The 13631-nt window shown below is 37.5% G+C and overlaps 1 protein-coding gene across 1 annotated transcript in view; it reads left to right on the top strand.

The window, feature by feature from the left end:
• The window catches only part of Steap4 (STEAP4 metalloreductase), a 39105-nt gene extending 26630 nt beyond the window's left edge, over positions 1-12475 (top strand). Inside the window, exons 2-5 of the mRNA XM_004662279.3 lie at positions 4399-4853; positions 5526-6053; positions 9256-9420; positions 10643-12475. Coding sequence (XP_004662336.1) covers positions 4401-4853; positions 5526-6053; positions 9256-9420; positions 10643-10906 — 1410 coding nt within the window. The 5' untranslated portion in view covers positions 4399-4400 and the 3' untranslated portion in view covers positions 10907-12475. The remainder of the gene's footprint in view (positions 1-4398; positions 4854-5525; positions 6054-9255; positions 9421-10642) is intronic.
• Positions 12476-13631: the final 1156 nt, after the last annotated feature.

The raw sequence follows: 13631 nt of genomic DNA, 5'->3' as shown, positions 1-13631 counted from the left end.
GTGGCTGGAGGCCCTGTTGTGCCCATTCCCCCTCCCTCCCTCCCTCCCTCCCTCCCTCCCTCCCTCCCTCCCTCCCTCCCTCCCTCCCTCCCTCCCTCCCTCCCTCCCTCCCTCTCTCTCTCTCTCTCTCTCTCTCTCTCTCTCTCTCTCTCTCTCTCTCTCTCTCCCTCTTCCTCTCTCTCAGAAAAGAAAAAGAAAACAAGAATCTGAAATCCACTGACAGATGATATTAGAGAGGGAACATTGTCTCTGCTCATAAATAGTGGTAGAACATTTAAACTTAATGTTTGTTACCTGGCTAGGGGCATATTAACTGGGTCTAATACAGGTTTCTTTTATGTATGTCAATGTTGTTACCACATCCTAATAAAGCTAAAAGAATAAAAATTAATTTTGACCACAAAAGGTTAATGTTTGTTTGATTATTGTTGAGTTTACATTGTTCCAGCCTCTCCCTCTTATGCTTTATACCAATTAAAAATGTTTATTCTGTACCTTTATATGTTGAAAGTATATAACTTGTTTGATTTTACAGGACTCACAGCTAAGGGATAATCTTTTTATCTTGATTTTTATTAACATTTTCCGTGATTATAAAAAATATCCCATGGTAATACCCTCCCTCCCCCCCACTTTCCCCTTTAAAATTCCATTCTCCATCATATCCCCTCCACATCTCAATCAGTCTCTCTTTTATTTTGATGTCATGATCTTTTCTCCTCTTATGATGGTCTTGTGTAGGTAGTGTCAGGCACTATGAGGTCATAGATATCCAGGCCATTTTATGTCTGAAGGGAGCACGTTATAGGGAGTCCTACCCTTCCTTTGGCTCTTACATTCTTTCCGCCACCTCTTCCGCCTTAGACTCTGAGCCTTGGAAGGTGTGATCGAGATGTTACTCAGTACTCCAGTCACCTCTTTCCAGCACTATGATACCTTCTGAGTCATCCCAAGGTCACTGCCATCTGAAAAGAGAAGATTCTCTACCCAAAGTGAGAGTAGCGTTAATACAAGGATATAAATATTAAGAGAAGTGCTTACTGGGCAGTTTGATAAGCATAGTATATCAATTTATCTAGACATTAGCAGATGTTACACCCCTAGGGCTCATGACTACCCCTGTTTTAAGTTTTCAGTATCAGGGATGTATTCCCTCCCATGGAGCGGGCCTAGTCCAATTGGAAGGCAGTTGGTTTCCACCATGACAGACATGACACTATTGTACCCATTGGCTCATTTGGCCTGACTGGCCAATTATAAGCCTTGCAGTGTCCACTATTGAGTATATTCACTGGTGGTATCTCTTTTTCAAAGGGATAATCTTAAATGTCAGATGAGACTTGAGACTTTGAAACTAACTTAAGTTGGTAAAGACTGTAAAAACATTTAAAATTAGACTAAGTACAATTTACATTGTGGGATGATTCTAAATCTACTGGGGACAGGGGTCAAATGAGGTAGTTTGGATAACTTCCCCCAAATAGATTCAGGAGTTTATTAAAACTTTTTGCATTTACAGCTGGAGGAGGTATCACTGGGCAGATCTCAGGGACCAGGCCTAAGGTGTGGGGTGGATTTGAAATTCCAATCTAAAGATACACAATATGCCTGAGTTCTGCCTGGATGCCCTGAAGTGTGCTGTATGGTGTTGCTTTTTTGCTTTCTGTGTTTGGTCCTGTAAGAGCAGACCAACTTCTTCCATTGTGAAACTTTTATGTTTTGGGTATGCCAAAACTATACAAGGGCTACCATAAAGGCTGTTAGCTAGAGATGATAGATTTCCCTGGATATTCAGCCCAGCTAGAGGGGTAGAATTTAAAATTCCAAAAACTCTCAGTCACTGGTTATGATTAAACTTAAATTATGAAAGTTTAATGTTTGCTTGTTTGTTTGTTTGTTTGTTGATATTTTACTTTGTTCTAGTCTCTCCCTCTTATTGAACTTCTCCTGGATCTGGAAGCTTCAAATAAATACCCCTTCCTCCATAACTGTACTTGGTCTGGAGGTTCATCTCAGTGACCTGAAGCTGTCTGCTACAAGCTCTTTGTAGCCTCTGTATTTCTAATTTAATGGGTTTTGATTGATCACCATTGCCCTGGAGCTGGTTGTCAGGCTGGCAGTAAGAGCAGTATTCATGTCACCACTTCCTCTGTCATTTTTCCTGGGCCCTGGAAAATATAGTAGAGGTAGAAATTCTGATAGTGGGCAGTTGGCTCTCTTTTTGTCTTATTTATGCATCATAGTTCTCCATTTTCTCTGCCTTCTGTAAAATAAAACACATCCTCCCACCAACAGTGAGAGCAGCTTGGGTTAAAGGGGATATGCAAAGTAACTTGAGGGACTTTTAAAATATTTTATTTATTTATTTGAGTGAAAGAGAGAGGAAGAGGGGCAGATAGAGAGACAGAGAGAATGGGCATACCAGGGCCACTAGTCATTGCAAATGAACTGCTAACATATGCACCATCTTGTGCATCTGGCTTAAGTGGGCACTGGGGAATCAAATCTGGATACTTAGGCATCACAGGCAAGCACTATAACCTCTAAGCCATCTCTCCAACCCTTACGTGACATTTTGGTATTCAAGCCCACTTTTCTCCAGAGAGCAGTGGGGGCTTTACTCTGAAGTCTATGAGTTTTCTGACAATGGGATTCTGACTTAGTTTCCAGTACCATATATGAGTTACCTCCCACTGAGTGAGTCTCATATTCAATCAGAGAACAGTTAGTTACCTACAATGGTTTTGTGCCACTGTTGCACAAGTGTGTACTTCTTGTCTAGCTGGTTGATTTTATAGTCTTCAGGGTATCCTGTTTATTCATGCTTGTTGGCGACCATTTTCTTCCAGCAGCTCCCATAGATCTTTCCAGCACTATGAGTGCTAGGCAGGAGGGAGCTAGTTTCTCTTTTGGTTCCAGCATGATATTGTGATTTCCTTGACCACAGCCTATGGCATCTTTAGCAATAGAGTCTTTATCTCTGGCAGGTAATCAAGTATTTGGCAATGGCCTACATTGTTTTGGAGTCTCCCTCATGGTTCTCCTTGGCTAACAACTCACTGTGGGAGGCAACACAATTCTGGGCTTCATCCGCGATTTTGATATATGTTGTTTCTATTTTGTTGAGTATCAAGTAGGGTTCTCTTCTCTTAAGTTTTCTGGCTAGTTTGTTTTAGGAATATAGTATGATATTGATTTGGATTGGATTCCTCATTGTTGAATTAGCTTGTATTTATGGCACTTTTCAGTTAACTTTCTTGGGGTTCCTATGATTATGACTCTTTTTTGTCTTTTTATTGTTTACTTATTTGAGAGAGAGGGAAGGAGGGAAAGAAGCAGATAGAGTGAAACAATAGGTGTTCCAGGGCTTTTAGCTACTGTAAACAAACTCCAGATGCATATGCCACCCTGTGCATCTGGCTTATGTAGGTCCTGGAAATAAAACCTAAGTTGTTTGGCTTTGTAGGTACCTTAACCACTAAGACATCTCTCCAGCCTCTAAGTTTATAATTTTTATCTATAACCTCTTTTGAATTTCTATGCCTCAAATTTCTTTCTCTCATCTACCTGTTTTAAATATAATTCCCAGAACAAAAATACCAAGACATATTTGCCTAGTTCCTAATTTTATATGGAATGTTTCTACTAATTAATTCTCTTTAATCCTAAACTGGATTTTAGGTTGAATTAACTAATGTTTGCATGTTAGCAAATATAGACTCACTCTTTCAATGCATGACAAATATATTTGAATTTTAACATTATACTTAGCACACATAGATATGACCCTACTTTTCTCCCATAAATTTTCTAATATACTTAGTTACATTAATAAATTTTAATAGTGACTTTATAGAACTACTGTTTTTATTCTCAGGATAATATCTATTTGATCAATGTTCATATCTCTTAAATAGCTGCTTTATACTGTTTGCTAACCCTTCATTTAGGTATAAGTAAATTCATCTATAATTTCATTATTTGCACATTCTTTTTTAAAAAATGTTTTATTTAATTATTTGCAATGAAAGAGAGAGGATGTGCATGCCAGGGCCTCCAGCTACTGCAAATGAACTCCAGATTTATTTGCCACTTTGTGCATCTGGCCTTACATGGGTACTGGGAAACCAAACCCAGGTTGTAAGGTTTTGCAAGCAAGTGCCTTAACCACTGAGCAATGTCTCCAGCCCAACCAGTGATTTTGTTAAGTAAAATATATATGAAAATTTATATTATAGCCTTACTATCATCTGATTTTTGAGGGACTAGTCAGAGGGTAATTGGAAAGTTAGGGCTTCAGTTACTGCAGCAGTTCCTGTATCTATGTATGTCTGCCTCTTTCATTTTCCCATACCAAGATCATTCATATGTTGTTGGCTTTTTGTGTTTGTTTGTTAGAAATGGAGAAAACTTACACAGATGCACTTCCTCTTACTCTGCATTCAGAAAAGCAAGAGATTGTCTGTGTTTTCGGAACTGGGGATTTTGGAAGATCACTGGGATTTAAATTGCTTCAATGTGGTTATTCTGTTGTTTTTGGAAGTCGAAACCCTCAGATGTCCAGCCTCCTTCCCAGTGGTGCAGAAGTCCTGAGCTACTCAGAAGCAGCCCAGAAGTCTGATATCATAATTCTTGCCATCCACAGAGAACATTTTGATTTTCTCTCAGAACTAATTGATATTCTCAATGGGAAAATATTGGTCGATGTCAGCAATAACCTCAAAATCAATCAATATCCAGAATCTAATGCTGAGTACCTTGCACAGTTGGTACCAGGAGCGCATGTGATAAAAGCATTTAACACCATTTCAGCCTGGGCTCTCCAGTCAGGATCACTAGATGCAAGTCGGCAGGTAAGACTAATTAATTTGCACCCATCTTTTAAAAGTGAATCCTTTAATATGTACTCACTTCAAAGGTCCCAAAATACAAATCCAAAACTAAGTGCCTTATAAATATTTCATTTTTCTAATATGTGCTAAGAATAACTTTCTTGGGTTTAACAAAGTAATGTAGGCAATTGTGATTCATTTCCCACTAATTTTTAGTTTGATAGAAACAATGTCAGAACCTAGAATCCACTTGTCAACAAGAAAACTAACAAAAGTTTGTGGGACACATTTTACCACTCCTTACCTTATATGAAACTGGTTCCATTAATGCTTTCTATCAGAACAGGCTCACTCCTCCTATCTGGTAACGTCCGTGCACAGGGGAAATTAGCAACAAAAATCATAAGTGACATAGTACCCCAGCTCAGAATCTCATCTTAAATCAACATGATGAACCCTAAAATCAGCCTTGACTAATGTTATTTTCCCAGCCTGTGCACACATGCAAGTTTAAAGCATCATTATGTTAGATATGTCAATTCCTCATCTTTATTTGAAAAAAAAAATTATATTCAGTACATGTCGTTGTCCTCCATGGTGCTTTTATAAACTTTTATACTCTAAATTTAATATTTAAAAATAAATATTAAGCCAAGAGAAAGAATAATCACAGCATTACTTATTTTATCCCAGGTGTTAGTTTGTGGAAATAACAGCAAAGCCAAGCAAAACATCATGGATCTTGTCCGCGCACTTGGACTTACTCCATTGGATCAAGGATCTCTTGTAGCAGCCAGTGACATTGAAAACTACCCTCTGCAACTGTTTCCAATGTGGAGGTTCCCTTTCTACTTGTCTGCTGTGCTGTGCATTTTCTTCCTTTTCTATTGTGTTATAAGAGAAGTAATATACCCTTATGTTTATCAGAAGGAAGACAATACATTTCGCCTAGCTATTTCCATTCCAAACCGTGTCTTTCCCATAACAGCACTGATACTGCTTGCTTTGGTTTACCTCCCCGGAGTTATAGCTGCCATGCTGCAGCTGTACCAAGGTACAAAATACCACCGATTCCCAGGCTGGCTTGACCACTGGATGCTTTGCAGAAAGCAGCTTGGCTTGGTGGCTCTGGGATTTGCCTTCCTTCACGTCATCTACACACTTGTGATTCCCATACGCTACTATGTACGATGGAGGTTAAGAAACCTAACAATTGCCCAGGTAAATTTCTACTCAGTTAAATTCTCTTACTCCTTAAATCAAAGAGGAATCTTGCTATATGTCACATCCCATTTCATAATCACAGAAAATTGTTCTCTTAAACATTTGTGGTTGTTTGTATTTCGGTTCTGATTTGGCTTTCCTTTCTTATTTATTTATTTCCAAAGGAGGGAGGGAGAGAGAGTGAGAAAGAGAGAAAGGGTGCACCAGGGCCTCTAAACATTGCAAAGAAACTCAGATGCAAACAAACTCCAGATCCATGTGCCATTCTGCACATCTGGCTTCATGTGGTTACTGAGGAATTGAACCAGGGCCATTAGGCTTTGTAGGCATGTGCCATAATTGCTAAGTCACCTCTCCATTCCTTGTTTTGGTTTTTGAACCAGAGTCTTATGGAGACCAACCAAACCTCCTGATTCTCCTGCCTCTACCTCCCAAGTGCTGGATAACAAGCATTGAACATCATACCCAGCTAGCATCTTTTATTTTATTTACTTGCAAGCACAGAGATACAAATAGTGAGAGAGACACAGAGAGAGATAGTGTGGGCATGCTAGGGCTGCTAACCGCTGCCAACAAACTCCAGGTACATGTGCCGCTTTGTGTGTCTGGTTTTACGTTGGTACTGGGGAATCCAACCTGGGTTATTAGGCTTTGCTGGCAAGCACCTTAATCACAGAGCTATCTCTGCATCCCAACCTCCCACCCCAGCTAGCATCTTTGTGTGTGTGTGTGTGTGTGTGTGTGTGTATTCCTATGTATGTATATGTTTGTCTATGTATGGGCATGTGTGTATATGTGTGTGCAGATATGAGTACATGTTTGTGAAGACCAGAGGTCAGTATGTGTTTCCACCTTATTGCTTTCCACATTGTTTTTTGAGACAGGGCCTCTCACTGAACATGGAACTCATGAATTCAGCTAGATTAGCTAGCCAGAAAGCCTCTGGACCCAATATTGTACAGGTCTGGGACAGGTAATGACAATTACTGTGAGGTCATGAATGCTCCAGACACTTCAGGTTTGGAAGACAGGAATCCTGCCTGTCCTCTGACACTTACATTCTTTCTAGCCCTCTTTTTCAATTTTTTCTGAGCCTTGGAGGGAGTGATGTAGATGCCTCAATTAGTACTGAGAATGAGACAGTCATTATGTTAAGAATATTGTTTGGTTGGTTAGATGGATTAATAGTTAAAACACTTCCCTGTGAAGCCTAAGGACCCATGTTTGACTCCCCAGATCCCACGTAAGGTGACACATGTGTAAGGTCACACATGCGCACAAGGTGACACATGTGTCTGGAGTTCAATTACAGTAGCTAGAGGCCCTGGTGTGCCCATTCTCACTATCTCTCTCTTTTTCTATCTCTTTCTCTCATAAGAAAAAAATACCAGTTCAACTCTGGACTGGGTAGAAAAATATACATTAACAATGAATATTCTTATGGTGTTTTAGTTGTTAAAGTTACTATTTTCAAAACCTCATGTATGTGTAGTATATGTTGTTTGTAAACTCAGGATCTTGCTTTTAAAGTTAGTATTTGGAAATAGGAAGAATTGTCTTGCATATTTCTAAGTTAAAAAGTAAAATTATTTTGGAGTCTTTATGTCTGTACTTTTTAATAAATATAGTTAAAATCTTCTAGAATTACTGAGAATAAAGGTTAGATTCATTCCCAGGCTCACGTGGATCCAGATCTGTAATGCCCGAGCTCATTGAGATACTGACAAACTGGCAGATCCAGGGCTCAGGAAACCTAATGACACATATGTGAATTCCTTTGCATGGGAATCAATAAATCCAAACCCACGTGTTTTCAAGATTCTCTATTTTTTTTAATTTGTAAACCGAAAAATACAAACACATGCACACAGAGAGAGAGAGTATGGGTGTGCCAGGGCCTCCTGCCACTGCAAATGGCTTACATGGGTACTGAGGAATTGAACACAGGTTATTAGGCTTTGCAGGCAAGCGCCTTAACTGTTGAGCCATCTCTCCAATCCAAGCTTCTATTTTTATGCATGCTACTTCCTTGTGGCAATATAAACCGCAATCTTCTAAATATATAGGCTTGTCAAACCATAATCTTCAAACATCTGCCACAGCACTACAAACAAATTCACAAAAGGGTGCTTATAGACCCATTAGTGTTTGACTGGTGTGAGAGAAGTTGTCTTAAATAACATAAAACTTTACAATTTTGAACAAATATTAAAAGTTGTCTTAGGTATACTCCACAGACTCAGATTCAGCCCAAGTTATCATATAGTATTCACATAAAAATGCTAGAAGTCCAACCTACCTTAGAAACAGAAATTGCATGTTCTCTTATCTGTGAACACTAACTTTTAATGTTTGCATTAATGTAAATAAGGGATATGAACTGAGTATGGTATGGCTATATCTTGAGATGGGAGACCATGAGAGAGAAACAAGAAATGATGAGATGGAGTGTGGGGGGAGACCAAAGGAAACATGTAGTATAAAAGCAGAAAGGAAGCTCTGTTGTGAGTAGGACACAAGAAGGAAATGGAAATGGAGAAATAGAAAACAAACAAAGAAAAAACATAATGAAACCTTATTCTTGATTTGATGAAAATAAATTTTAAATTTTAAAATAAATGGTCTTGGTATGATATATCTTACTATTATATCAAATAGTATTAGTCAATAACTAATTTGACAATGGTTTTTGAGTAAGTCATACTATAAGGCTTACCATTGTTTGAGTCCTCTCACACTGTGATATGATGGACTTAATCCTATATCATAGTATAATAAATGTGGAAGACGTGTGTGTGTGTGTGTGTGTGTGTGTGTGTGTGTGTGTAAGCAATGTATAAAACCAATAATCAGAATTTTGATGTAATCATCTGAGCATATCAGATTTTGTTCGGGAAACAAAAAGCCACACGGAAAAGGTTTAAGTAAATGTTTGCTTTGTTGTAGAATTGATAGGACAAATTAAAACTTCCTGTGAGACTACTTAGTCATGAATTATAACAAAATTCCAGCAGAACCAATTCTTTTTATTTAACCAAAACTATCCCTAAATATATTTTCCACAATTCTAAGTGATTAATCAGGAATGCCATACAATTTGATTTGTGCATAGCCAATGCATAGATATGTTTCAATTCCCTTGAAAGTATGGACAGCTTCTAAAGAATGTAATTTTTTTAATTGTTTATAATTTTTGTAGGCCATTGACAAGAAAGATAATCCATTTAGTACCTCTTCAGCCTGGCTTAGTGACTCCTATGTGTCATTGGGAATCCTAGGATTTTTTCTGTTTGTCGTCTTGGGAATTACTTCCTTGCCATCTGTCAGCAACATGGTCAACTGGCGAGAGTTCCGATTTGTCCAGGTAAGGACTTCAAGATTTCAACTTCTTGTTATTGTAAAATGAACATAGCTATATAGATATTCTAGTTTTTCTCTTGTATCAATCAATCTCAGTGAAAATTAACATTATACAATGAAATCAGGCACTAACAATTCCAGAATGATTTAATTTCCTGGTAGGAACATCTTGCCAGAAATCCCAGTTGCTTACAGAGCAACAATTAGGATAATAAAGAGCACCAAAAACAAAAGCACAAGGTATATTAGGTAGAAGGTGGAAATAAAAACCCTGAAGACAAAAAAAGAATTTACCTTCTGAAACTTAACCTTAAATATGGACATATTGATGAGAAAAGAGAGATGCTGCAATAAAGTTTAAATCCTTAAAAGAAAGACTTGGTAGATACTATTACCCTAGACTTACAGCTATTCTATAAGAGTGAAATACATTTCTTCCCACATGTCAACCACCAGATGACTCATTAAAGGCAGTAACTATTTCTAGAGACCCATGGTCCTCAAACTATGGCACCAAATGGAGTGGCAGAAGCATCACCTGGGAACTTGTTAGACACATAAAGCCCAAGGCCACACCCAAACCTAGCATGAGAAGCTCTGAGGTCAGGCAGCAAATTATTTTAACAAGTCCTCCATACAGTTTTGATGAGTGTTCATGGTGAAACAGTATAATAAAATAGATTGTTAGTAACTGAAGTTAGGTTTAACTACCAAATACGACAGTATCTGTAAGGGACCAAACATGACCACAATGTTCTCCTCATTACAGAAATAAACAATGAACCTCAGAAAGTAAAGTAAAGTGAGCTAGTTGCTCTTGTGAAAGAAATCCGGTAGAATCTGTTTTGACCCAGTAGCATAGAGCTTCTTATTGTAATAGTTATCTCTGACATCCAGGTAAGATGCTAAAGAACAGTTCACCACTGGGGATCAATACAAATCATTTAGTCTAACTCAGAAGTGTTTACTCCAAGAAAAAGTTTCAATCTAGGCAGGTTAAGGAAAAGATACCTGTCATTTGTAAGCAACCATCTTTTAACATTTTTGGTGAAATTTTACCATCCTGAAGAAGAGTTATAGTTTTTCTACACTTTGCAGAGTGTCTTAAATACAACAATATTGTATAAGATAATATATTTGTTGACAAATACACTTCTTTGGTTTGAGATGTGTCAGTTTAAAATGTAAGTAATGTTAACTTTCTCATTTTTGTTTCTTGTTCCTAGTCCAAACTGGGTTATTTGACCCTAATCTTATGCACAGCCCATACACTGGTGTATGGTGGGAAGAAATTCCTCAGCCCTTTGATTCTAAGATGGTATCTTCCTTCAGCCTATATTTTAGCACTCATCATTCCTTGCACAGTGCTGGTGATCAAGTTTATCCTCATCATGCCATGCATAGACAAGACCCTCATGCAGATTCGCCAAGGTTGGGAAAGAAACCCAAGAAACTCAAAATCAACCCTGCATGGAAAATCAGATATTTGAAGCAAAGTTGACTTGTTCATAACCTCTGAACTATTGTATTGGATATTTAGAGAAGAATAATGGATGCATTTAAGACAGCTGTTTCAATCATTGTGACTAGAAATTTATAACACAGAATGAAGTAGTGCCTGACTTTGGGAAACAGATTGGAAGGTTTACTGTTTTATCTCAGGGCAGTGATGAATTAGTATAGGTTCCTGTGGCTCTCTCCAGAAGCCCTGAGGCTGCCACTACGATTAGGTTTGTGGGAACTCATTAAGAAGCTTCTTGATTGTGGGCAACACACATTATGTAATCCTTTGCACAATGCAGGAATAGTACATGCAACTTCCTTCTCCAATTCAAGAACTAAACTAAGTGAAAGAGAAAGTAATGTTGATGAAAGTTTTCTTTGGTATGCCCAAAGAAGAGGCCCAAGCAAAGTATCCAGGAATGAGATTTTGTTTATTTGCTTTTGATGTAATCATATGCATTGTAATGATTTTAGTTTTTAAATTTTTATCTTGCTTGAGATTTTGGCTTTTTGGCATTTGTTTGTGCAGTGATAGGAAGTACATCTAGGTACTCATACATAATAGTAAAGCTGAACTATATTCCCAGCCCAGTGTTTTATTTTTTTCTTTTGGTATAGTGCTGAGGATCAAGCCTAGGGCTTTGTGCATACTACACAACTACTGTCTTTCTGAGCTATACCCCCAACCCTGCCATTGAGAGTTCTGTAGTCTCATGTACCACCTTGATACTGCTTTACTAACATCAGTATCTTTACTGTGGCAAGTTATTTTTTTACTGCAACAAAAATGTCATAACTTGTTGAAAGTAACTATGCTTTTCATATATGCAAATTCATTGTTTCCAGAAGATTCTTCCTCTACAAACAGTGAGTAAAGACTGAGTAACAATTCATTTGGATTTTTTCATTGTGCAATAAGCATGGAGGACTGGTAAAGCCTTTGTACAAAAAGTTCAAATAATCCAAAATTTTACTTATAAAATTAAGTAAATGATATAAAATTTCATTATGTTAGGTGTTATATTATTTAGGTATTGTGTTATGCTTTGTAAATTACATATCCCAAATATTGTTCAATACTAATCATTTGTAAAATGAATTTCTAGTACAAAGATATAATGTCAATAATCTTAGCCTGTTATATTTTAAGCAGTAAAGTTCAACAAATTATCTGAAAATATAAATTTGGCCAATGTATTGGTGAGAGGGAATTATGGAAAGTCTATTGGAAAATCAGTGTGAGCAGCAGTTACATGAGACCATTTTTATTCCCATATTCTTGCTTGGATGCAGTTGGTTCTGCTGTCTTTCTGTGCACACATGCCTTTTCCAAAATGACCATCAGCAGAATTAGCCTTCCTAGTTCTACCACGAAGCTAAAAGGAGATTTTTGTACAATCTTCCCACATATCACTGAACTAGCTAGAAGGCAATGGGTTTGAGATTGTTTTTTCTGCTAATCTATGAAGCTAATTTATTTTTTTATGTGAGAGAGAGGGATATGGAGAGAGAGAATTGGGGTATTAGGGCCTCCAGACACTGCAACCGAACTCCAGACTTGTACACCCCTTTGTGCACATGTGTAACATTGTGTGTTTGTGTAACTGTGCATCTGGCTTACATGGGATCTGGAGAGTCAAACATGCATCCTTAGGCTTTGCAGGCAAGCACCCTAACTGTTAAGCCATCTCCCCAACCCAAGATAATCTATTTTTCATTCATTTTAAAACTTTTATTATCACACACTATACATGATATCATATAAAGTGACATAGATGTATGAAAACATTTTTCACAATTCAGAATATTTTTATACAAAGCTTTCATTTCATCAAATGAACATTTAATTAAGTATTTCCCTAGTTGAATATGTAGGATATATCCATGTTTACTAAAACAATTCAGAGATGGTCTTTGTACAACATATTTCTATACTTTTATTATTTTCTCTGAATACTTGCCAAGAGTTAAGATGACAAAATTAAAGTGTTTGTTATCATTTGCTATGAATTGAGAAATTCCTAACATGATTTATCAGTCCCAGTTGCATTAAACAAAGGTTTTGGTTTTGTCATGCCATTATAGGCTTGGAGTTTTATTAAGGTTTGTGTTTTCTCATAAATAGCTATAAAAATTTGAGGGATGTGCTCTCTAATCTATCCTTAGTCAGCTCAACCAAGGATACCAAGAGCTAAAAGACTATGCAGAGATGCCATATGAGCAGAGGGGACACTCCTGGAACATCAGTGAAGACAAAAATACCATTCTTCATCTGTGCTATGCAAAACAACCAAGTGTGCCTGTCTAGAGAGCTGGCTGATGACAGCTTGAACATCATCATTTTGGTTTAGTCAACTGTGTACCCACTTCAGTAAGATTTTTACCCAAACATGAGACAACTAGGTAAAAGCACTTGCATATAGTAAAAATTGAATTCTACTTTTAATAACTTATAACTTAAAATGCTCTATATAGGTATGTAATAAATACTACCCATCAAGCCTGAAATTAAAGAGAAACTTTGTGGTTTGGGAATAAGGAATGAATTGCCAAGTCTAAATTTTATCCCAATGACAAATGTTCCAAGACCTACCAATCGACCACAGAAATCCAACATTCTCCTTCCACCCTTAGCATTACCCACCTCCTCTGCTGAAAACCTAAGCAGTGACCTCATCACCTTAATAGGTGGAGAGAATGAGTTCAGAGCAG

Source organism: Jaculus jaculus, chromosome 10 (assembly GCF_020740685.1).
Source record: "Jaculus jaculus isolate mJacJac1 chromosome 10, mJacJac1.mat.Y.cur, whole genome shotgun sequence".
Taxonomy (NCBI): domain Eukaryota; kingdom Metazoa; phylum Chordata; class Mammalia; order Rodentia; family Dipodidae; genus Jaculus; species Jaculus jaculus.
This window is presented reverse-complemented; position numbering and strand designations above follow the sequence as displayed.